The sequence below is a fragment of the Oncorhynchus mykiss genome, chromosome 20 (genome assembly GCF_013265735.2).
Source record: "Oncorhynchus mykiss isolate Arlee chromosome 20, USDA_OmykA_1.1, whole genome shotgun sequence".
Classification (NCBI taxonomy): domain Eukaryota; kingdom Metazoa; phylum Chordata; class Actinopteri; order Salmoniformes; family Salmonidae; genus Oncorhynchus; species Oncorhynchus mykiss.
This window is the reverse complement of record NC_048584.1, coordinates 781,580-806,476: the sequence shown is the minus strand read 5'-3', so window position 1 is coordinate 806,476 and position 24,897 is coordinate 781,580. Positions and strand designations below refer to the sequence as shown.

At 43.9% G+C, this 24,897-nt stretch overlaps 1 protein-coding gene across 4 annotated transcripts in view; it reads left to right on the top strand.

The window, feature by feature from the left end:
- The first annotated feature begins 250 nt into the window (after positions 1-250).
- LOC110498794 (liprin-alpha-3) overlaps positions 251-24,897 on the top strand; it is a 63,416-nt gene continuing 38,769 nt past the window's right edge. Inside the window, exons 1-14 of one of the 4 annotated variants that reach the window (XM_036955581.1) lie at positions 252-463; positions 2,182-2,414; positions 3,579-3,627; positions 4,330-4,820; positions 11,247-11,348; positions 11,853-12,017; positions 12,178-12,252; positions 12,368-12,427; positions 12,602-12,727; positions 15,950-16,042; positions 17,637-17,689; positions 17,825-17,918; positions 18,221-18,355; positions 18,585-18,668. In XM_036955581.1, coding sequence (XP_036811476.1) covers positions 4,488-4,820; positions 11,247-11,348; positions 11,853-12,017; positions 12,178-12,252; positions 12,368-12,427; positions 12,602-12,727; positions 15,950-16,042; positions 17,637-17,689; positions 17,825-17,918; positions 18,221-18,355; positions 18,585-18,668 — 1,320 coding nt within the window. In that variant the 5' untranslated portion in view covers positions 252-463; positions 2,182-2,414; positions 3,579-3,627; positions 4,330-4,487. Of the gene's footprint in view, positions 464-2,181; positions 2,415-3,578; positions 4,821-11,246; positions 11,349-11,852; positions 12,018-12,177; positions 12,253-12,367; positions 12,428-12,601; positions 12,728-15,949; positions 16,043-17,636; positions 17,690-17,824; positions 17,919-18,220; positions 18,356-18,584; positions 18,669-24,897 lie in introns of all 4 variants that reach the window. The other 3 variants (XM_036955583.1, XM_036955582.1, XM_021575421.2) reach the window with 3 other exon arrangements.

Sequence of the window (24,897 nt, the reverse complement as noted above, 5' to 3'; positions counted from 1 at the left end):
CATCTATCAACACAATTTTAACAGTACATGACATACCCAACCGCCGCAGTCAAGGGGAATCGCGCGCCGCAGTCGGGGAATCTCGCGCCGCTGTCAGGGGGAATCGCGCGCAGCAGTCAGGGGGACTTGTAATTAAATCAGGTGTTTGTTTGGCCTCAGTGTGTGTGCTTTGTGTGTGTGTGCGCGCACGCGGAAATCACAGAGAGATGTGGAGAATACTGAGAGGATGTTTCTTTAAGACCCATTACCTCCCAATCCGAAAGAGGGGGAGGCTATGGTAAAGTGGTGTATCGCCGCTCCCCGCTCCCTTATGCCGTTTACATGTGCAAAGGAGAGAGACAGGGGGAACCATATATCTGGGGATTTGAAAGCAGCACAGGCACGGAGGCATAATCCGCGGAGATGTGTCCGAAAAATATTTAACGTCAGATTTGGATAGTATGAGCATCGCGCGATGACTGTGGTAAGGATGTAACTTCCACCGCCCCTTGCAACCCATTTTCTTATGGCATGAAACGAGACGAGTCTGGGAAAATGTGTGGGTTTGTGTGTAGCCGATAACCAGTTAGCCTATGTTTATTGTGTTGTCAGGAAGGGAAGGGGAATATAGGAGGGAGGTAAATAAATACAATAAACGATGCAATAAAATAAACGTGACACCTGTACTGTACTTAACCTACAGGTGCGTTAGCAACACACACCTCGATTTATTTAGGGCGCTCACGAGAGAGAGAGAGAATGTAGCCTACAAATAACGGTATATGTAGCCTATGCATTGCCAAGTTATTATACGCCTATAATAAACAAATACACTAGCATATAAACTACCGTTATTAAGCAACGATTTCCAAGAATAACCATCTTTTAATGTTTTTATCTCGTTTGTCTCTGGAGTAAATTGTATCCAAAATGCGTGACATGTATTTAGGATCCCGTTCAGTGTATTTCTGACGTGCTGTTCTCCATAAAATGAGTAGCCTATGGCATGATGAGAGTTAACCATCCGAGATATCTTCCTGCAAACTGTGGATGTCTTTATGAACATTCAGGAATGTCTGTAGTTGTGTGGGGCTGTGTGTGTGTTTTATCAAATTATATTTTTCTTTCCATACATTAAAACATGGAAGTAGACTATAGCTGCCATCTCCAAACGCCTCGTTTTCAGCACTGAAACACTGTTGGGGATGCGATTAAAGGCATGTTTGATTGGCTTTCGTTCCTTTGATTCTGTCTCACTCTGCCCAGCTGCTGACAATCAGTTATTGATTTCAATGATGCGTTTCATGATATGAGATGGATGGAAATAGGCTAACAGGACAAACCGCTGCCGTCTCAGTCATCATTAATGACTGAGACGGCAGTCAAATAAATAATTGAATGTGTGCGTAAATGCTGAGTAGCCTATATAAGACAGCACTTATGGTGAACAGATCATGCCCCACTTTCTTCCAATGTCGGTAATAGCGAAAGGCTTGGCCACACTCCCCTCCCCGCCCCAATGTCTGGTGAACAGCGCTGTGTAGGCTGCCTTGTTCCTACCTTCCTCATCAATCTCTCTCTCTCTCTCTCAAACATTTCATATTTTCCTTATTAGACCCCCATTTGTGGATAGCTGCTATTTTAGTAACCTAATACTGTACAAGATTGATGCCTGCTCCTAATTGGCCATATAGAGAGCAATATAGAGAGCAACCATGAGATAGCCTACTACTCTGGGCTGGAAAGAACAACCACAACCATGCTAGGAAAATGTGACAGCTATGGGGTGTTGACAGAGATGATGAGGGTGATGGCAGGTATGATGATAAATAGTATACAGAGATCATTTTGTAGCTGTTCAATGATGCAGTATTAGCCGACATTGCATATTAGTCCGTGTGGAATTGTTATCTCAAGCCCAATCATCTTTTGTCTTGAGAGGTTTGTCGCCTTTGTATCCTCGTGTCAACTGTTTGTATTGTCATTAACATGTTTGAATAGCCTACCCCACAAGGATAATGAAAACACTACTGCATTACCGTTGGTATCGTATTTTGTGGAAAGGCTTGGGCCACATCTAGCACTTGTCCTGAAGTGCAGGGACTAAAGGGTCACATTGCCTGGTTGTCCAGTCTGTTTGTGCTCTGATCATATGGCAGTGTTCTGTATTGCTTTTGAATGTGTTTCTGTAAATATCTCTAGTCCCCTGAACAGGCACACTGGCCATCACTAAGTACCCCCTACCTCAGAGCTGAATCAGGTGTGTCAGTGCTGGGCTGGAACAAAAGCCTGCACACCTAGTAGCTCTTCAGGACCAGGGTTGGAGACCACTGCCCGTACCAGTAGAAGGATGGCATGAGAGACAGCCTCGGTGGTCCTCCTTAGCTCTCCTGGATGAGATGGAAGATGCTGGTAGAGCAGCAGGAGTAACCCAGGTGCAGTAGGTGCTGGGTGGGTTACAGTTTGCCAGACATCCTCTTCCTGGCAGGTCATGGAGGGAATGCTATAGTGGTTACCCAGACTGACTCATGGTTCTGATGGCCTGACTTGCCCTATCTACAGCCACCACATCATGTAATAAAATGTAACACCTAGACCAGTGGTATTCCTTACTGGTGACTCACATGGTGTCCAGGCTTTTCATCTATTACAGCACTAACACACCAGTTTCCAGACCCCGATTTCTTAAATCAAGTATGTGTTAACAAGGGGCAGGGACAAATGCCTGCACAGCCTGTGGGTGCCCGGGACCAGGCTTGAAGAAAAACACTGATCTTTCCTTCGATCTCTATTTTAGGCCTATCCTCTCTGTTCACAAACTGGACAGGTGTGGGAAACAAGCTTTTTCATCCAGTCACCTTATTGATCTGTGATCATTAGATAAATATAAGGGAAGGAAGGGTTTGTAAAGTATTGGGACACAGGCTGGGAGTTGTAGTCTTCCCGGGCAGCCCTTTGTTGTTACTGTACCACTAGTAGTCTCTCTCGAAAAGACTACAGAGCCACTATGTGCCGGTCTGCACCCCAATCTGGAGAGGTGAGGGTCTTCAGCATTTAGATTAGGTTACATAGGTCTGTGTGGTCTCAAAAGCCTGCACACTGTGTCTCACCAGGACCAGGATTGAATCAAATAATCAGCCATTTTTTCCAAACTTGATTAGCTGAATCAGGTGTGTTAGTGCTGGGCTGCAAGAAAAAAAAGCTTGCACACGCTTTGTTTGTTAAATCACAGAGAATACACTAATAGGTATAACACACAAGATGTGGTCAATATCTGGGTCATGTTCAGTAGGGAGAAAACATATAGAAATGGGGAGGTACTACCAATAAGAACACAGATTGCAAATGTTTTAACACTGGAAAACAAAACAAACACGGGCCCTGTTGAACCAGGTCCCACACCTATATTTCATTACATATTTCGTATCATGTTTGAGATACTACACTTACAGTACATCATGTTACAGTACATGTTTATGTTGTAGAATTGTCTTACAGTAGTTGTGGTACTGGCCTAGCTTGTCTTTTCCTATGTTGTATACAATGCATTAACTGAGGTGGGCCTAGTGTGACGCTTTGTCTATCTTTATTTCTTTCAGCTATCGCACCGGGTGTTGTGAAGACCCAACCTGTGGATCCAGTCGGAAGGTGGGCCTTCCACTATCCATTCCTCCACTCCCTTTCCTCAGCCAATGCTAGACTCCCACCACTGCCCAGTTTCACAAAGATACTTCCTCCTTCGGTCATTCAAGAGCACATACATCAGGGATTATCAACTAGATTCAACCGCGGGCTGATGTTTTCTTGAGTGGATGGTCAGGGGGCGGAACTGACCGCAAGAAGCCCATACAGATATAACATTTGACTGAAACATAATCATTTCAAATCTTTCTTGCATTTGTATATGATCACATATATCTCTCTATTATGCGTGAGAATACTTTGGAACAGATTTTCAAAATTAAAATCAATTGTAGCTGGTTTGCTGGTGTTTTTACAGTCTTTTATGTCCAAAAATAAATAAATACATATTTTATTTGCTGGGCAAACTTTGGGGGGGGTCAAATAATATCACCAGAGGGCCAAATTTGTCCCGGCCCCTCAGGCCTCCAGTTGCGGAACCCTGACATAGATCCTTCCTAGTAACCCAGGTTGTTGCACAGAAAGAAAAAAGCGAGAGAGAGAGAAAAGTGCACTAAGCCTATTTGTTAGTGTTGTTTTGGGGAGAAGTAGTAATGCAATAGATGGCATCAGAAGGAGTGAAATGGAAGCGTCAAACATGATTGAAAGCTATTTTTTTACTAAGAAATAAAGGAACAATTTATCTTTTTTTATACACTGTCATTTCAGTCAGACTCAAACAGAAGATCTCGTTCAAGTAACAGACATTCTGTCAACGAATCACACGTACACACACTTTGACCCACCTGCACACAGGACTTTTGGGTTAACACAAACTCCCAACATAGACGTTTTCTCTCAGAACCCGCCACACACTCTCCAGTCTCATGATGATGTGCGAAGTGATGCCCACCATTTCGGAGGACGGGCGCGGTGGAGGCCTCTCCTCTCCTGGGGTTGGGGTTGGGGCTGGGGGCCCTGGTGGTGCCATAGGGGAAGGGGACTATGGTGGCCGAGGAGAATCAAGGGGTGGGGGTGATGAGGGAGGCAGCACAGGGAACCTGGAGTCCCTGATGGTCAACATGCTGACCGAGAGGGAGAGGCTGCTGGAGAGCCTAAGGGAGACCCAGGACAGCCTTGGGACGGCCCAGCTACGCCTCAGAGAGTTAGGCCATGAGAAGGACTCCCTCTCGAGACAATTGTCCATCGCCCTGCCACAGGTACAGTAGTGTGTGTGTGTGCCCGTGCTTGCGTGGGGGGGGGGGGGGGAGGGGGGGGTACAGTATGTATGAGTGGCGGTACAGTCAATCTATTTTCATGTGAGTGAGTATGTCGGTGTGATTGGCATGTCTGAGTGTGTATTTGTGTGTTTGTGCGTATGCGTGTGTGTGTGTGTGGTGCAGGTGTGCGTGTGTGCGACTGCATGTGTGTGCGCGTGTGTTCATGCATGCGCGTGTTCGTCTGTGTATGCATCAGTTGCAGAGCAAAGCTGGCTCACAATAAATCCCTGCAGTGGCAGATCAGTGTGCTCCCCCATATAGAGAAAAACTATCAACTGTGGAGCGGGATATCAATTAATTCCACTCCTGCCTCTTTAGAGTTACCGGTGTTGTACACATGGAGAGGATTTGTGCTTGTGTTCCCTTTTGTCTTTTTGCTCTCTTACTGTCTGCATTTTCTTTTAGCAATTTTTCATCTCAGATTGAGGGAAACATTTGTTTGTTTTTAGCACTGTAATTACCATACAGTCATTGGTAATAGATGTAATAGCCTATGGATCTGATAGGACATTATACAGTAGTACTGTGTTCATATTTTTCATTAGATTGACCTTCATGTCCACCGTAGGTGAAGGCTAATCTACTTCAGTGGGTATATATACTAACTTTGTAGACTGAGATTCGCTCTTAAATTGTTCTTAAGTTGTGTGGTCGACAGAAGCAATAATGAGTGAAGGGAAGGATACAGAAAACGTATCATTTCCACAAGGAATGGGAGGAGGATAATTTTTTTGTCATGTCAAACTCAAAATGTGTGTGCCTCATCTGCCATAATAGCATCGCTATCCCAAAGATAGGTAACATAGAACGACATTTCAAAACCACACACAAAACCCAGGAAAGAGATTTTCCAGCAACGACTGAATTACGAAGAAGAGAAAGTACAAGAACTAAAATATCTACTGGAAGTGCAGCAGTCAATTTTCACAGGCCTGTGACCAAAGGGAAGGCGGCAACCATAGCATCTTATTATCTTAAACTAAGCAAAAAAGGAAACGTCCTTTTTCAGGGCCCTGTCGTTCAAAGATCATTTGTAAAAATCCAAATAACTTCACAGATCTTAATTGTGAATGGGTTAAACACTGTTTCCCATGCTTGTTCAATGAACCATAAACATTTAATGAACATGCACCTGTGGAACGGTCGTTAAGACACTAACAGCTTACAAATGGTAGGCAATTAAGGTCACAGTTATTAAAACTTAGGACACTAAAGAGGCCTTTCTACTGACTGAAAAACACCAAAAGAAAGACGCCCAGGGTCCCTGCTCATCTGCGTGAACGTGCCTTAAGAATGCTGCAAGGAGGCATGAGGACTGCATATGTGGCCAGGGCAATAAACTGCAATGTCCGTACTGTGAGACGTCTAAGACAGCGCTACATGGAGACAGGACAGACAGCTGATCATCCTCGCAGTGGCAGACCACGTGTAACAGCACCTGCACAGGATCGGTACATCCGAACATCACACCTGCGCGACAGGTACAGGATGGCAACAACAACTGCCCGAGTTACACCAGGAACGCCCAATCCCTCCATCAGTGCTCAGACTGTCCGCAATAGGCTGAGAGAGGCTGGACTGAGGGCTTGTAGGCCTGTTGTAAGGCAGGTCCTCACCAGACATCACCGGCAACAACATCGCCTATGGGCACAAACCCACCGTCGCTGGACCAGACAGGACTGGCAAAAAGTGCTCTTCACTGATGAGTCGCGGTTTTGTCTCACCAGGGGTGATGGTTGGATTCGTGTTTATCGTCGAAGGAATGAGCGTTACACCGAGGCCTTTACTATGGAGCGGGATCGATTTGGAGGTGGAGGGTCCGTCATGGTCTGGGGAGGTGTGTCACAGCATCATTGGACTGAGCCTGTTGTCATTGCAGGAAATCTCAACGCTGAGCGTTACAGGGAAGACATCCTCCTCCCTCATGTGGTACCCTTCCTGCAGGCTCATCCTGACATGACCCTCCAGCATGACAATGTCACCAGCCATACTGCTCGTTCTGTGTGTGATTTCCTGCTAGACAGGAATGTCAGTGTTCTGCCATGGCCAGCGAAGAGCCCGGATCTCAATCCCATTGAGCACGTCGGGGGCCTGTTGGATCGGAGGGTGAGGTCTAGGGTCATTCCCCCCAGAAATGTCTGGGAACTTGCAGGTGCCTTGGTGGAAGAGTGGGGTAACATCTCACAGCAAGAACTGGCAAATCTGGTGCAGTCCATGAGGAGGAGATGCACTGTAGTACTTAATGCAGCTTGTGGCCACACCAGATACGGACTGTTACTTTTGATTTTGACCCCCCTTTGTTCAGGGACACATTATTCAATTTCTGTTATTCACATGTCTGTGGAACTTGTTTAGTTTATGTCTCAGTTGTTGAATCTTGTTATGTTCATACAAATATGAAAATAAACGCAGTTGACAGTGAGAGGACATTTATTTTTTTGCTGAGTTCAGTTATCACTGCGTAATTCAGCAGCAAGCTTTGTGTGGGAAGATGTTAAACATGGAAGAGGTGATGGATGTTGCGATGAAGATTGTGTGTTCTATTTGAGCAAGAAGCCTACAGGGAGACTATTTCGTGCTCCCTTAGAAGAGACTGAAGCGTAGCACACAGACCTGCTGCTGCACATGGATGTGCTGTGGCTGAGCCGAGGAAAAATGTTCAGTGAGCTGTTGCCTGAATCATGGAGTTTCTCAAGGTCTCGAAACATGCAGAATATGTACACCTACAGGACACACAGTGGCTCCTGGATTTATCTTTTCTCACTGACCTAACTTACATGCTTAATGAACTGACTGTAGAACTGCAAGGAAAAGGCACATGTAATTGAAATTATCAGCTCTGTGAACACAATTAAATGCAAAACTACAACTGCTCTCAAGAAAGCTGCAACGTAAGGACCTGCACTTCTGTCAAAACGATTCATTCAGAACTTGAACGTCAGGGCAAGGATACAGCACAGCTTGACAGTGCACCTTACGTGGAGCAAGTCCAGAGCATCTTATCTGAGTTTGACAGTCGTTTCACTGACTTTGCATCACTTGAGCCTATTGCCACTTATATGTGCTTTCCGTTTGGCACAGACATAAATGTGGAAGTCATTGCCTCCAAAATGGGATCACTTTTGCAGTTGGACAAAACTATAGCAGAAACGGAAATTCTCACCCTTCAAAATGACATTCGGCTGAACTCCAGGGCAACCACTGAGATGAAGGAAGAGTTCTGGGAGCTACTGCTAGAGGAGAAGTATCCCGACATAAGAAGACGTCCTCTCAACGTATCAGCCCTTTTAGGATCAACCTACCTCTGTGAGTCAGATTTTTCTCACATGAAGTACAGATCTGTTATGACTGATGACCACCTTGTGGCCTGCATGAGACCTGCAACAAGCTGCTGCAGCCCAGACTATGAAAAACGACTTGCCTCCACCCTATGCCAAAAGTCACACTAAGGTAGGAAATTAAATGAGTTGCACTTATTTGTGGAAAACATGTTATCGGTCCACATTATATTTGGGTATCAAATAGGTATCATAGCAGCAGGTCCATACTCAGTGGTGGGTTGCGTTTCATACATTTTGTTGGTTGGTTTAGATTTAGAGACTGGTAGATCTCATCAGGCTGGCAAATTAAAAAGTAGATCCCATGTCAAAGAATGTTGGGCACACCTGATCTAGCTGATCTAAGGTGTAATCATTAGTCCAGACAGTTGCAAATGAGAGTTTAGGTAGGCTTATTCCCATTTCATTCCGTTAGCTTCCTTTTATTAAGAAAGGTTTTTCAACAGAATTGGGGGAATGACTACAGGTACACAATCAAATCAAATTCAATCAAATTTATTTTATATAGCCCTTCGTACATCAGCTGATATCTCAAAGTGCTGTACAGAAACCCAGCCTAAAACCCCAAACAGCAAGCAATGCAGGTGAAGAAGCACGGTGGCTAGGAAAAACTCCCTAGAAAGGCCAAAACCTAGGAAGAAACCTAGAGAGGAACCAGGCTATGTGGGGTGGCCAGTCCTCTTCTGGCTGTGCCGGGTGGAGATTATAACAAAACATGGTCAAGATGTTCAAATGTTCATAAATGACCAGCATGGTCGAATAATAATAAGGCAGAATAGTTGAAACTGGAGCAGCAGCACAGTCAGGTGGACTGGGGACAGCAAAGAGTCATCATGTCAGGTATTCCTGGGGCATGGTCCTAGGGCTCAGGTCCTCCGAGAGAGAGAAAGAAAGAGAGAATTAGAGAGAGCATATGTGGGATGGCCAGTCCTCTTCTGGCTGTGCCGGGTGGAGATTATAACAGAACATGGCCAAGATGTTCAAATGTTCATAAATGATCAGCATGGTTGAATAATAATAAGGCAGAACAGTTGAAACTGGAGCAGCAGCACAGCCAGGTGGAGAACGCACACTTAGATTCACACAGGACACCGAATAGGACAGGAGAAGTACTCCAGATATAACAAACTGACCCTAGCCCCCCGACACATAAACTACTGCAGCATAAATACTGGAGGCTGAGACAGGAGGGGTCAGGAGACCCCACAACACCCCTGATCACCCGAACACCAGTGGAGGCTGCTTAGGGGAGGATGGTTCATAACAATGGCTGGAATGGAGTAAATGGAATGGCATTAAACATCTGGAAAACATTTGATACCATTCCACGAATTCTGCTCCAGCCATTACCATGAGCCCGTTCTCCACAATTAAGGTGCCACCAATCTCCTGTGACGCACACACAGTTCACTTTCATAGCAGCCACATACAAACAGCATCATCACCTTGCTTGTTGTATAATTCCTTATCGCATCTATGCGCTTGTGATGTCCCTCCCACTCTATCTGCTGGGATCTCCTGTCTCCTAGTTTGCTTGTTGCAGGAGGCCAGTGGGCAAAGCTGGGAGGATCGTCAGCTGATGTGGCGCAGGTGGGCTATAGGGTGGCCACATCAGCCAACAAACACACCGTCTTCCCTGACTGGCAGGCTGGCTTCCACCACCTTTGTTTTTTTTTTAATCTGTTTTCACCATACAACCTCTCCACTCATCCACACACTACTGATCCTACAGACAGCCACAGTTTCTGTTTTGTTTTTATTATTATTTAGTTTAATAAATGTATGCTTGGTTTACGGGGCCTCAACTGCACACACACAGCTTATTCTGAAAACAAGATTTTTGAACGGTACCCCAGTACCATTCTGTGATTTTAGATTAGAATTAGTAAGTGTGCATACAAGTACACAGCAATCACTCTGTACAATAAACAAAGCATACGTGAACTGTACAGTATATAGCACACGACTACTAATTGGACCGTGTGATAAAGGGTATGTTTGTATGCTACTCTTTAAATAAGAGTTCTACTGAATGGAGCCCAACGTCTCTCCTTGATCATACAGACAGTGAGAATGAGAGAGAGATGGAATAAAAATAAATGACCCGAGATGCCAAGTGAAATTCTGACCCTTATCCAAAACAAGGACCAACCCCAGAAAGCAAAGTGCCAACAGTCCTACCGTGTCACCATCTGTATACTCTCCTTCTCTTATCTCTGACTCCCATCGCTGACCCATTGCATTTCATGCTGTATGTTTCTGTGTGTCTTAGGCCATGTTGACGACAGCAATTGTTATGGCTTACATTGCAGCATATACATTGTCATTGTAGTCCTCCAGTCTGAAGGTAGTCAAGTGAAAAAACAAAGGTTCTAAGCTTGTGCCTCCAAAATGAACATTAGAAAGATGGTGCTGCCAAAACCTTCATTTGGGGGTTTCCTTTTTCTTCCCAATAATAGGGATAATTTTCACTTTTTTTTGGAAGGGTAAGGAATAATTACAAAAGTGTTGCATGTTGTATTACCTTCTGATGGCCAGATATTTTACTCACACTGTTGTTGACAGTGTTTCCAGTTAGTATTGTAAGTGACATATCAATGCTGTGTTTCTCACCTTTCAGTGCAGTATCATGGTGTAACTCAGTGATTTAATCCTTGAAGACCAGTTGACATAGGCGGCTCTGAGCCTGATAGTGTCACCGCAGCGTAATCTGTGTCAGTGGATCAGTACATGATTATTATGCTTGCTTACTGCTTCAATGTCTGTGCGTGTGTGTGTGTGCGTGCGTGCGTGCGTGTGTGCGTGTGCGTGCGTGCCTGTGTGTCTGTCTGTGTGTGTGCATGCGTGTGTACATGCGTATGTGTGTACTGTACATGCGTGTGTGTTTTCAGAGTTGGTTGCACACCTAGCTGATTACAGTATATTTCCTGTAATATTGTGTCTACATTGATTGAGTATATGTGAGCATGTTACAAGTCGTCCATATATGTTCACGAATGTTATGTTATGTTGCTTGGGGGTTTTGCAGGAGTTTGCTGTGCTGACTAAGGAGCTAAATGTTTGCCGGGAGCAGCTACTGGAGAGGGAAGAGGAGATTTCTGAGCTCAAGGCAGAGAGAAATAACACACGTGTAAGATGTTTATCAGCCATTTTACTCCTTAGCACTTTCCCAGCAGTTGTGTTTGTTCTCACCCATTGTAGTTGTGGTGTTGATTAATTCTATTACTCCCTCTTCTCCTCCCTAGTACACACTTTCACATTTTCTCCTACCGTCCCTCTGCCCCCTCCTTTTTCTCCATGTTTCTCCCCCTTTCTGCTATCTTATGCTCTTCCACTCCTGTCTACTCCCTATTAACTCTGTCATTCTGCCATCTTGTCTCTCTCTCTCCCCCTCTCTCACCTCCTGTGCCTCTCTTACCTTCTGTCCTCCTTTTTCCTTCCTCTCCACCTCCTACTCTGCCTGTCTCTCCTTTCCTTTGCCTCTCTCCATCTCCTTCTGTGCGTCTCTAACTCTTCTGCCTCGCTCTCCCTCTACCTCAATCTCTTTATATGCCTCTTTCTGGCTGTCTCTTTCTCCTACTCTTCCCCCCTTCTCTCTCTCTTTCCATCTTTCCCTCTCCCTTCCAATATATAGTTGTTACTAGAGCACCTGGAGTGTCTTGTGTCCCGTCACGAGCGCAGTCTGAGGATGACAGTGGTGAAGAGGCAGGCCCAGTCCCCAGCAGGGGTCTCCAGTGAAGTGGAGGTCCTCAAGGCCCTCAAGTCCCTGTTTGAACACCACAAGGCTTTGGATGAGAAGGTGGGCGACCAGGCCACCAGGCTCCCATTTTGGGTCTCCATCCCACTCATAAGCAGCTACTGTAGCTTTCCCTCAACAGTCGCTTTATTGTCTTGATGAAGGGATCCAGACAGACACATTTCTCAGCGTTTCTCTTTCATTTCTCATTTTTGGCCCTAAGGTTCGAGAGCGACTCCGGGTGGCCCTTGAGAGAGTGACTCTTTTGGAGGATCAACTACAAGCAACAGCACAAGAGGTAAAAGCCATGCGGGATACAGATGTTTTATTAGAGCATGTTATATCACAATTTCTTGACAATAAGAAAGATACAAATGCATTCACTATTTTTTTGTCATTTACCTCTCTTGCAGGTAATCTCTTTAAGAGACCAAATTAAAAGACGGCAAAAGGGGATGGACGGCGGGAAAGATGTAAGATTTATGCACCTTGGTTCCAGTATTTAAGTTTGTTAGCGTCCAACAGTTAATAACAGTACATAGTATATGGGTATTATGATGTGTCTCTTTGATATTCAACATGGGTCTAATTGATCTCATTTCCCGTCCCTCTCCTTTCTCGAAAACCATCGTTGCCCGTGACATCAGCGCCTACTCAATGGACCGTCTTCTGGATTGGACGGGGAGATCGGCAGACAGAGAGAAACGGAGATAGAGCGCCTAAGAGCTGAGCTCTGCCAGCTGAAAGAGAGACTGGCCCTGATGTGTCGACAGGTGGGTTAGAGAAGGAGAGAATGTAGCCTACCCTATATGTTTTGGTACATGTATGCACTGCCTACACTGTAAGATGTTTCTGTCATTTCAACAGTAAACATGTTTAAAATGCACAGTAAAATACTGTAAATGTGTTTTACAGCACTCTGTAAGACTTTTCTGTCATTTCAACTGTAAAATACTGTAGAATGCACAGTAAAATACTGTAAATGTGTTTTACAGCACTCTGTAAGACTTTTCTGTCATTTCAACTGTAAAATACTGTAGAATGCACAGTAAAATACTGTAAATGTGTTTTACAGCACTCTGTAAGACTTTTCTGTCATTTCAACTGTAAAATACTGTAGAATGCACAGTAAAATACTGTAAATGTGTTTTACAGCACTCTGTAAGACTTTTCTGTCATTTCAACTGTAAAATACTGTAGAATGCACAGTAAAATACTGTAAATGTGTTTTACAGCACTCTGTAAGACTTTTCTGTCATTTCAACTGTAAAATACTGTAGAATGCACAGTAAAATACTGTAAATGTGTTTTACAGAATGAATTATGGTGCATTGTGGGAAAAATGTTGTGGGCGGTGAAAGAGTCTCTGGCTCATTAATGTATTTTAAGACGTGCCTTGTAAGAGGCTATATTTGTTGTATCCGTGAGAGTGCTGTACCCCAACAGGAAACAGTAATATACGGTATTTTAAGGATTTCTACAAACCTTGTCCTGAATATCACTGCTAGTAATTTTCTGTAATTCAGAACACAGTACCATACTTTATTTTTTGAGCGACAAAAACCATTTGAACACTAGTGTCTCATTAATATATTCTGAGGGGTGTCTTGTAAGAGGTTATATTTGTTGCACCTGTTAGTGAGAATGCTGTACAAATATAGCTAATATGTGGTAGTGGTTCCCTAACAAAAAATGTATGTAGGGAACAGATCAGAGTGCAAGTGATATAAAACACCAAATATCAGTTAGTGTGTTGGAAAGTAAACCCACCTGGTACTGAGTCGGACACCCCTTTGCCTCCAGAACAGCCTGAATTATTTGGTGCATGGAAACGTTGCTGAATTGGTATTAAGGGACCTAACATGTTTCAGGAGAACATTCCCCACACTATTACCGCTACTAGCCTGTACTGTTGACACCAGGCCGGATGGGGCCATGGACTCAAGCTGCTTACCCCAAATCCTGACTCTGCCATCAGCATGACAAAACAGGAACCTGGATTCGTCAGACTGTTTTTCCACTCCTCAATTATCCAGTGTTGGTGATCGCGTGCCCACTGGAGCCGCTTCTTTCTGTTTTTAGCTGATAGGAGTGGAACTCTGTGTGGTCTGCTATAATAGCCCATCTGTGTAAAGGACCGATTTAAGTGATAATGCCCAAGAAGCCGGTGTTTGGATGATATATAATGCCCTTCGAGGGCATTATCACTTTTATACAACGGGTTACCAACATATTCAAATAATAATTGACATATTTTCATTAAAAACATTATTTTGATGAATTTATTCATACTATTTAATCCTTCCACAAGATATAGTCCCGAAACAAATCTAGGGTTGCTACCCAAGCCGGCTGGTCGTTTGTTTTATTGGTTCGGTTGTCAGAGACGTGACCCAGTCGTTCAGTCTTATTGTTCTGTATCTATGGACCCGACCTAGTCGTTCAGTCTTTTTGTTCTGTATCTATGGACCCGACTCAGTCGTTCAGTCTTTTAGTTCTGTATCTATGGACCCGACTCAGTCGTTCAGTCTTTTAGTTCTGTATCTTTGGACCCGACTCAGTCGTTCAGTCTTTTAGTTCTGTATCTATGGACCCTGTATCTTTTTGTTCTGTATCTATGGACGTGACCCAGTCGTTCATCCTAAATGTTCCATTGCCAGTCTGGCTGGCAACGTTATGACTTGCTTGCTAGCCAACTACGGCTAACTTACAGTCACGTCAAACAGTGCAGACAGAATAACAACAGCAGCTGCATTTGTTTAAGTTTATTAAGCTGTTTTCTAGTTACATTTATTTGGATACATCCATAACACTGAGCTAATGAGGTGCGATTTCACCTGGCATAGAAAATGTGCTCTCTCGTCAGGACACTGTTGTTCAGAGGAGCTAGCCATCAACAAAGCTATCACAATAACTACAAACTTTTTTTTTCTTTGAATTTTACCCCTTTTTCTCCCCAATTTCGTAGTATCCAACTGCGCCCAGCCCGCCACAGGAGTCGCTGGTGCACGATGAGACAAGGACACCCCTACCTACCAAGCCCTCCCTAACCCGGGCGACGCTAGGCCAATTGTGCGTCGCCCCACGGACCTCCCGGTCGCGGCCGGTTACGACAGAGCCTGGGTGCGAACCCAGGACTCTGATGGCACAGCTGGCGCTGCAGTACAGCGCCCTTAACCACTGCGCCACCCGGGAGGCCCCAGTTTTACCCTTTTTCAATTGACATTTCTTTGTATATATCCATAAATATGCCAGCTGATTCATGATTTCGACTGTCTGAGAAACGCTGCCTGCCTCTCTCGTCCTGACTTCCGATCCCTACATGTTCATTACTATGGGACAGCTGAATATTTTTGAAACAATGTTGCAAATGTCGCAAGGTTTATACAAATCTCTGCTGTTGAAACCTAAATGTTAGTCTAAAAGAAATGTGCGATAATGTCTAGATGCTTTTTATAGTGGAGATCAAGTGTATAACTTCCCTGCCTGGGCTGATGAGACAGTGGATTGCGCAGTCAGGTGTAACAGAGTAAATATGCATTTTAACGTCATTTAGCTGGTGGTAACTTGTGGAATAGACACCAGTTGGAATGCGTTTTTAACCAATCAGCATTCAGGATTTGACCCACCCGTTAAATAAAATGGGTTTAATGCAACCTATACTGTTATGAACCATTCCCAACACTATTGTGTGAGAGTGTGAAAGAGAACAAGAGTGAAAGAGAGAGCAGAAGAAGTATAAAGAAAAAGAGATTAGGTTTGGGGGGGGGTGTATGAGGATTCTTAAAACCAGTTCCCTTCTTCCCTCTTGTGGACAGTCATAACATTGCATCTGTTTGACAAAACCCACACAGCCTGATCATTGAACATTTTTTGCCATAAACCTGCCTCTACCCAAACCAGTGCTTGACGGCTTCACACATAAAGGCCCTCTATCCTGTTATAGTCCTTTATGGTCCCTTATCATCTTATTGCTCTTCCTCGTGTCATTTCAGGTTGGGGAAATAGAGGAACAGCTTGCAGCCGCCAGGAGGGAGGTGACAAAGTCGGAGGAGGCCAATCAGAAGCTCCAGAGGGACGTGAAGGAGGTCAGTCAGGCCAATCTGTTCCTGGCCAAGTCCTTTGGTCAGGGGTGGGAAACCTTTTTCGCTCGAGGGCCACATCGGTATTACGAAATTCAACGGAGGGCTGAAGTGATTTTTTTTTAACCTATTTGTTTGTCAAAATCAATTTGCGTGACAGAAAAAGGACCGCTATTTCAAAATTATATAGGTCAATTATAATTTCTACCAACAGTACTTTCTATCTAGTTTTAGACGCTCAAGTAAGGCCTGGGGCATCTATTTTTACATAAGGCCTGGAGCATCGATTTTTACACACACATAACAAATTGTAATTAGGCTGCCCACCCCATGCCTTACATTCTATCAGTTCCCGAAGCCTCTCTGTTCAAGCTTCTTTTCTATCCCATTATGTGCAGCCAATGCAAATATCTCAAAGCACAGAGCATAAGAATGCCTGTGAATTACAGGAAAATATGCATTAATGAGTTATATTCATCATGGATCAGTTGCAATATATCATTTAGCTCCCGAGTGGCTCCTGAGTGGCGCAGCAGTCTAAAGCACTGCGACCAGGAGCCTCATAGTACACCACACAGTTGTGGAGAGGGCCTGGCCGGGGGGATTTCCTTGGCTCATCGTGCTCTAGCGTCGTAGTGCTTTTGGCTGCTCACGATTAATGACGCATAATAAAGTCCTCTTTTGCTAGAAATTACAGTCTATATATTTTTTTATTTAACTAGGCAAGTCAGTTAAGAACAAATTCTTATTTACAATGACGGCCCAGCAGGTTAAATGCCTTATTCAGGGGCAGAACAACAGATTTCTACCTTGTCAGCTCAGGGATTTGATCTAGCAACCTTTCGGTTACTGGCCCAACGCTCTAACCACTAGGCTACCTGCCGCTTGTAATCCCTCTACTAAAGTTTTACCTTTTGGACTCTATTAAGTGTTGGTGTACCGTCCACGGGACAGTTGTAAATCATGCAGCGCCTTTTGTCAAGATCGCAGATTTTAGAGAAACAACAAATGTCGGTACATATAAGTATCTTATATCGGCTGAAAGCTTAAATTATTGTTAATATAACTGCACTGTCCAATTTACAGTAGCTATTACTGCGAAAAGATGCCCTGCTGTTGTTTGAGGAGAGCTCCTAACAAGCTCCTAACAAGACTTCACTATATCATTAGGGCTGTAGTATATCCTATAGGACACCATATTTGGTCAGAGATACACGGCGCGCCGATGACGCGGGCGGTCATCACTTGAACAACTGTATCTTTGTCAAATAAGCACCAATCATCAAACAAAGCTAGCTAGATAGCCAATGAGCTGGGCTTTACGGGAGTATCTGGAAACCATGTATATGTCGTAAAATGTAGCTACTAACGACAGCAAATGAAAATGAAATGAAATGAAAATTACATGCCTCTCATCTTTTTAAGTGGGAGAACTTGCACAATTGGTGGATGACTAAATACTTTTTTGCCCCACTGTAAATGTGCACATTTCTCTGTCAAATGTTTAGGTTACCATTTTATACAGTTTGTGATATTCACAATGTGTAATGTGTTTATTTGGATGATTAACCATGCTTTACTACATTTCTGCATCGTTCAGGCTCTGTGCCAGAGGGAGGATATGGAGGAGAGGATCACTACATTAGAACGCAGGTAACCCTCTATTTGGGGTTGGTCGGGGTTGGGGTTGGTCGGTCATCGGCCCGACCATCGGCCCGACCAACGTTCACCGTTGGTGTTATCCACCTTTGTTACCATCACATCACAATGTGTCCATGTTGTTTGCAGGTACCTTAGTGCTCAGAGGGAAGCAACCTCCCTACATGACATCAAAGATAAGCTGGAGAATGAGCTGGCCAGCAAGGAGTCACTGCACAGACAGGTAATGGTTAACACACGACTACAAGGTGGCTTACATAGATGTACAATAACCCTGTAAAAATGAGTAGGTTATAACCAGAGTAGCATTGTCTTTTAATACTTAGGGCCAGATTATTACGGCCAATTTCCTGTACCTAGATTGAAGTCATTCTTAATGGAGTATCTCAATTAAAAGTGTGTTAGTCCAAGACTAGGCTTAATCTGAGTCCAGAAAACCAGCCCTCGGGCTCAGACCTGGATTGTATAAAATTATCCCTGACTTCATCTGCTTTCTTCCCTCTTTCTTGTCCTGTGTGCTGTCAGAGTGAGGAGAAGAACAGGCAGTTCCAGGAGCGTCTGGAGGACGCCAAGCAGAAGCTCCAGCAGACCCTGCAGCGGGCCGAAACACTGCCCGAGATCGAGGCCCAGCTCGCCCAGAGAGTGGCTGCCCTCAACAAGGTACTGTACTGGATGTCTAAGTTCATTCTGTTTGCTCTGTTTACTCATGTGGATATTTCTGACTGTCTGTGAAACTGCTTGGTTGTGTCTGTCTGTCTCTTTCCACTTTCTACCGTCCGTCCGTCTGTAAGACCTGAGCTGTCCTTCTATTGACAAACCAACTATCTGTCCGTGTGTTAGTCTGAGTTTATATTTGATCTCATATACAAACGCTATCTTTTCTATTTAGGCAGAGGAACGCCATGGAAACTTTGAGGAGCGACTACGACAGATCGAGGCACAACTTGAAGAGAAGAATCAGGAGTTGCAGAGGGTAATAATGGACTATTTGTTTGTACACTGTAAACCCCAATGTGCTGTCATTATTCAAAAATGTTCAGGAAACCTGTTGCACTAAATATATCTGTTACTTAAAGTGATTATGGAGTCATTACTCAAATCGATAGAGTCGATGTGACCCTGTAGGGCAGGGGTGTCAAACTCATTCCATGGAGGGCCTAGTGTCTGCTGATTTTAGGTTCTTCCTTTCAGGTAAGACCTAGACAACCATGTGAGGTAGGGTTCTTGCTAATCAGTTACCTAATTAATCAACCAAGTACAAGGGGGGAAGGAAAACCTTGACTCTCCGTGGAATGAGTTTGACACATGCTATAGGGGGATCCAGATATGAGTTGGATGGTATCAGCTTGCCCTTTCGAGTGTATTGCAGAATTACCACTTATTGTTAGTGACAGACATTTTTAATTTTATTTAACCATTATTTAACTAGGCAAGTCAGTTAAGAACAAATTCTTAGCCAATTGTGCGCCGCCCTATGGGACTCCCAATCACAGCCGGTTGTGATACATCTTTGATTCAAACCAGGGTGTCTGTAGTGACGCCTCTAGCACGGAGATTCAGTGCCTTAGACCGCTGTGCCACTCGGGAGCCCCTGGTTGTTGAATTTGTTCATTTTCAGTCCTGTGGCCTTCACCACGAGAGTTCTTACGTGAATGTTATAATTCTTTATGAAAATACATATCTCATAAGGCCTAGCTTTACCCTAATACAATAGCCTGAAAATCATTGCTTACCGGCTACATCACGCCTGCAAGTGGGGTTGCAAAACTGGTAACTTTACTAAAATTTCCAGATTTATAAAAATATATATACTGTTTGAGGGGTTTCCTGGAATCCTCCAACTGGGATTCCTGGAATCTTCCAACTGGGATTCCGGCAAAACCAGGGAAATGTACTAATGATGTTACGTTTGATACCGGAGCTCAGAGGTATGCGTAGCAATCGCTAAGCAGCTAACTTCGAAGCAGTTTGCCGATGCATGTATCGCTTTATCAGAATGACATCTGAAGCTTCAATTGATCACGTTCTTTTTCAAACCATGTGTTGCAAAATGTGAGATCACACTGATTTTGCCTTGGTTCCGGTGCTTTCTTCGATTCCAAGCTACTTTCAAACACAGACCTCCAATGGACACCGTACTTACAAATATACACAGAACAAAAATATAAGCGCAACATGTGAAGTGTTGGTCTCATGCTTCATGAGCTGAAATAAGCTGAAAGGGGGGCTCCCAAGTGGCGGTCTAAGGCACTGCATCTCAGTCCTAGAGGCGTTACTACAGACCCTGGTTCGATTCCAGGCATTATCACAACCGGCCGTGATTGGGAGTCCCATAGGGCGGAGCACAATTGGCCCAGCATCGTCAAGGTTAGGGTTTGTCTGGGGTAGGCCGTCATTGTAAATAATAATTTGTTCTTAATTAACTGACTTGTCTTGTTAAATAAAGGTTAAATAAAAATAAAAAGATTTAGGCCCATTGTCGTGCCATTCATCCACCGCCATCGCCTCATGTTTCAGCATGATAATTCACGGCCCCATGTCGCAAGGATCTGTACACAATTCCTGGAAGCTAAAAATGTCCCAGTTCTGCCATGGCCTGCATACTTACCAGACAGAGCATGTTTGGGGTGCTCTGGATCGACAGCGGGTTCCAGTTCCTGCCAATATCCAGCTATTTCGCACAGCCATTGATGAGGAGTGGGACAACATTCCACAGGCCACAATCAACAGCCTGATCAACTCTATGTGAAGAAGATGTGTCGAGCTGCATGATGCAAATGGTGGTCACACCAGATACTGACTGGTTTTCTGATCCGCGCTCCTAAAGCCAAAAGTCCTTCATATTAGTGGATTTGGCTATTTCAGCCACACCCATCTCTGACAGGTGTATAAAATCGAGTACACAGCCATGCAATCTCCATAGACAAGCATTGGCAGTAGAATGGCCCATACTGAAGAGCTCAGTGACATTCAACGTTGCACCGTCATAGGATGCAACCTTTCCAACAAGTCGGGGGGCCTTGTAAGGATCCAACGACGAGTGAGTAATCCCCCTCTACCGTCAGTCCTATTAGCGAACGTGCAATCATTAAATAACAAAATGGATGAGCTCCGATCAAGGCTATCCTACCAACAGGACATTCAAAATTGTAATATCTTATGTTTCACCGAGTCGTGCCTGAACAGCGGCATGGATAACATACAGCTGGCGGGGTTTTCGGTCCATCGGCAAGACAGAACAGCTGCCTCCGGTAAGACATGGGGTGGCGGTCTGTGTCTATTTGTCAATAACAGCTGGTGCACAAAATCTAATATTAAGGAAGTCTCAAGGTTTTGCTAGCCTAAGCTAGAGTATCCCAAGAGAGTTTTCATCTGTATTTTTTTGTAGCTGTCTATCTACCACCACAAACTGATACTGGCACTAAGACGGCACTCAAAGAGCTATATAAGGCCAAAAGCAAACAAGAAAATGCTCATCCAGAGGTGGTGCTCCTAGTGGCCAGGGACTTTAATGCAGGGAAACTTAAATCCGTTTTACCTCATTTCTACCAGCATGTTAAACGTGCAACCAGAGGGGTGGAAACTCTAGACCACCTTTATTCTACAAAGCGTACAAAGCTCTTCCTCGCCATCCATTTGGCAAATCTGACCATAACTCTATCCTCCTTATTCCTGCTAACAAGCAAAAACTAAAGCTAAGCTACAGGACTGTTTTGCTAGCACAGACTGGAATATGTTCCGGGATTCTTCCAATGGCAGTGAGGAGCACACCACATCAGTCACTGGCTTCATCAATAAGTGCATCGATGACGTCATCCCCACAGTGACCGTACGTACATACCCCAACCAGAAGCCATGGATTACAGGCAACATCCGCACTGAGCTGAAGGCATTTTTACACTGCTGCTACTCTTTGTTTATTATACATGCATAGTTACTTTACCTCTATTTCTTTTTTTGTTTTTTATTTAAGTTGGCAAGGCATTTAAGAACATATTCTTATTTCCAATGATGGCCTAGGAACAGTGGGTTAACTGCCTTGTTCAGAGGCAGCATGACAGATTCTTACCTTGTCAGCTAGGGGATTTAGAACTAGCAACATTTTGGTTACTGGCCCAATGCTCCAACCACTTGGCTACCTGCCGCCCCTCTACATACATGTACAGTCCCAGTCAAAAGTTTGTACACACTTACTCATTCAAGGGTTTTTCTTAGTTTTTACTATTTTCTACATGGTAGAATACCTGAAGACATCAAAACTATGAAATAACACATATGGAATCATGTAGTAACCAAGAAAGTATTTACCAAATCAAAATATGTTTAGTATTTGAGATTCTTCAAGGTAGACACCTTCTGCCTTGATGACAACTTTGTACACTCTTGGCATTCTCTCAGACAGCGTCATGAGGTAGTCACCTGGAATAATTTAAATTAACAGATGTGCCTTGTTAAAAGTTAATTTGTGAATTTCTTTCCTTAATGCGTTTGAGTGAATCAGTTGTGTTGTAACAAAGTAGGGGTGGCATACAGAATATAGCCCTATTTGCTAAAAGACCAATTCCATATTATGGCAAGAACAGCTCAAATAAGCAACGAGAAACGACAGTCCATCACTCCTTTGAGACATGAAGGTCTTTGACAGTTTGACAGTTTCTTCAAGTGCTTTGACAGTTTCTTCAAGTGCAGTCTCAAAAACCATCAAGCGCTATGATGAAACTGGCTCTCATGAGGACCGTCAACAGGAAAGGAAGACCCAGAGTTACCTCTGCTATGCAGAGGATAAATTCAGTAGTTACCAGCCTCAGATTGCAGCTCAAATAAATGCTTCACAGAGACATCTCAAAATCAACTGTTCAGAGGAGACTGCGTGAATCAGGCCTTCATGGTTGAATTGCTGCAAAGAAACCACTAGCAAATAATAAGAAGAGACTTTCTTGGGCCAATAAACTCAAGCAATGGACATTGGGACACCGGAAAGCTGTCCTTTGGTCTGATGAGTCCAATTTTTTTTATTTTTAGTTCTAACCGCTGTGTCTGTGAGATGCAGAGTAGGTGAATGGATGATCTCCACCCATGTGGTTCCCACGGTGAAGCATGGAGGAGGAGGTGTGATGGTGTGGGGGTGCTTTGCTGGTGACACTGTCTGTGATTTATTTAGAATTCAAGGCACACTTAACCAGCATGGTTAAGCTACAGCATACCAGAATACCACAGCATTCTGCAGCGATATGCCATCTGGTTTGCTCTAAATGGGACTATCATTTGTTTTTCAACAGGACAATGATCCAACACACCTCCAGGCTGTGTAAGGGCTAGTGACCAAGAGGAGAGTGATGGAGTGCTGCATCAGATGACCTGGCCTCCATCATCACCCGGTCTCAACCCAATTGAGATGGATTGGGATGAGTTGGACCGCAGAGTGAAGGAAAAGCAGCCAACAAGTGCTCAGCATATGTGGGAACTCCTTCAAAAGTGTTGGAAAAGCATTCCAGGGGAAGCTCGTTGAGAGAATGCCAAAAGTGTGCAAAGCTGTCATCAAGGAAAAGGGTGGCTACTTTGAAGAATCTCAAATATATTTTGATTTGTTTAACAATTTTTTGGTTACTACATATGTGCTATTTTATAGTTTATGTCTTCACTATTATTCTACAATGTAGAAAATAGTAAAAATAAAGATAAAACATTGAATGAGTAGGTGTGTCCAAACTTTTGACTGGTACTGTACATATTACCTCAATTACCTCGAATAACCATTGCCCCCGCACATTGACTCTGTACCGGTACCCCCAGTATATAACCTCGCTACTGTTATTTTATTGTTGCTCCTTAATTATTTGTTATTTTTCTCTTTTTAATTGTGTTTTGTATTTTTTACAACAGTTTATTTTAGTAAATACTTTACTTTTTTTTCCCTTAACTGCATTGTTGGTTAAGCGCTTGTAAGTAAGCTTTTCACAACACCTGTTGTATTCGGTGCATGTAACAAATAACATTTGATTTGATAAGCTCAGAGAACGGGACCTGAATGCGCTGGCGCGTAAAAATCATCTGTCTTCGGTTGCAACACTCACTACTGAGTTCAAAACTGCCTCTGAAAGCAATGACAACATAACTGTTCATCGGGAGCTTCATGAAATGGGTTTCTATTGGCCGAGCAGCCCACAAGCATAAGATCACCATAGGCAATACCAAGAGTCGGCTGGAGTGGTGTTAAGTTCGCCACCATTGGTCTCTGGAGCAGTGGAAATTAGTTCTCTGGAGTGATGAATCACGCCTCACCATCTTGCAGTCCAACGGACGAATCTGGATTTGGCGGATACCAGGAGAACGCTACCTACCCGAATGCATAGTGGCAACTGTACAGGCTGTTTTTCATGGTTCGGGCTAGGCCTCTTAACGCTACAGCATACAATGATATTGTAGATGATTCTGTGCTTCCACTTTATGCTAACAGTTTGGGGAATGTCCTTTCCTGTTTCGGCATGACAATGTTCCCGTGCACAAAGCGAGGTCCATAGAGACATTGTTTGTTGAGATCGGTGTGGAAGAACTTGACTGGCCTGCAAAGAGCCCTGACCTCAACCCAATTGAACACCTTTGGGATGCATTGGAACACCAACTACAAGTCAGGCCTAATTGCCCATCAGTGCCCGGTTCTAACTAATGCTCGTGACTGAATGGAAGCAAGTCCCCTTCACAGAAGAGTGTAGGCTGGTGTAGCAGCAAATGGGGCGGACCAACTCCATATTAATGCCCATGATTTTGTAATGAGATGTTCAACGAGCAGGTGACCACATACTTTTGGCCATGTAGTGTATCGTGACCAACAGATGTATATCTCTATTCGCAGTCATGTGAAATCCATAGGTTAGGGCCTTTATTTCAATTGACTGATTTCCTTATATGAACAGTAACTCAGTAAAATCTTCGAAATTGCTGCATTCATATTTTTCTTCCTTGTAGTCACCTGACCGGTAGCTTAGCAGGTAGAGTAGTGAACTATGGAACATTCAGGGATGTGAGGGGTATGAGGTCGAATGAAGTTGAATTTCGCTGCACAAGCATTTCTCTACACCGGCAATAACATCTACTAGACAAGTGTATGTGACCAATAACTTTTGATTTGATTTAGGTGAAACCACAATTTCTGCACTGTAGTTAAAATATTTGTTTTTCTATTTAGTATCGTGTGCATCTGT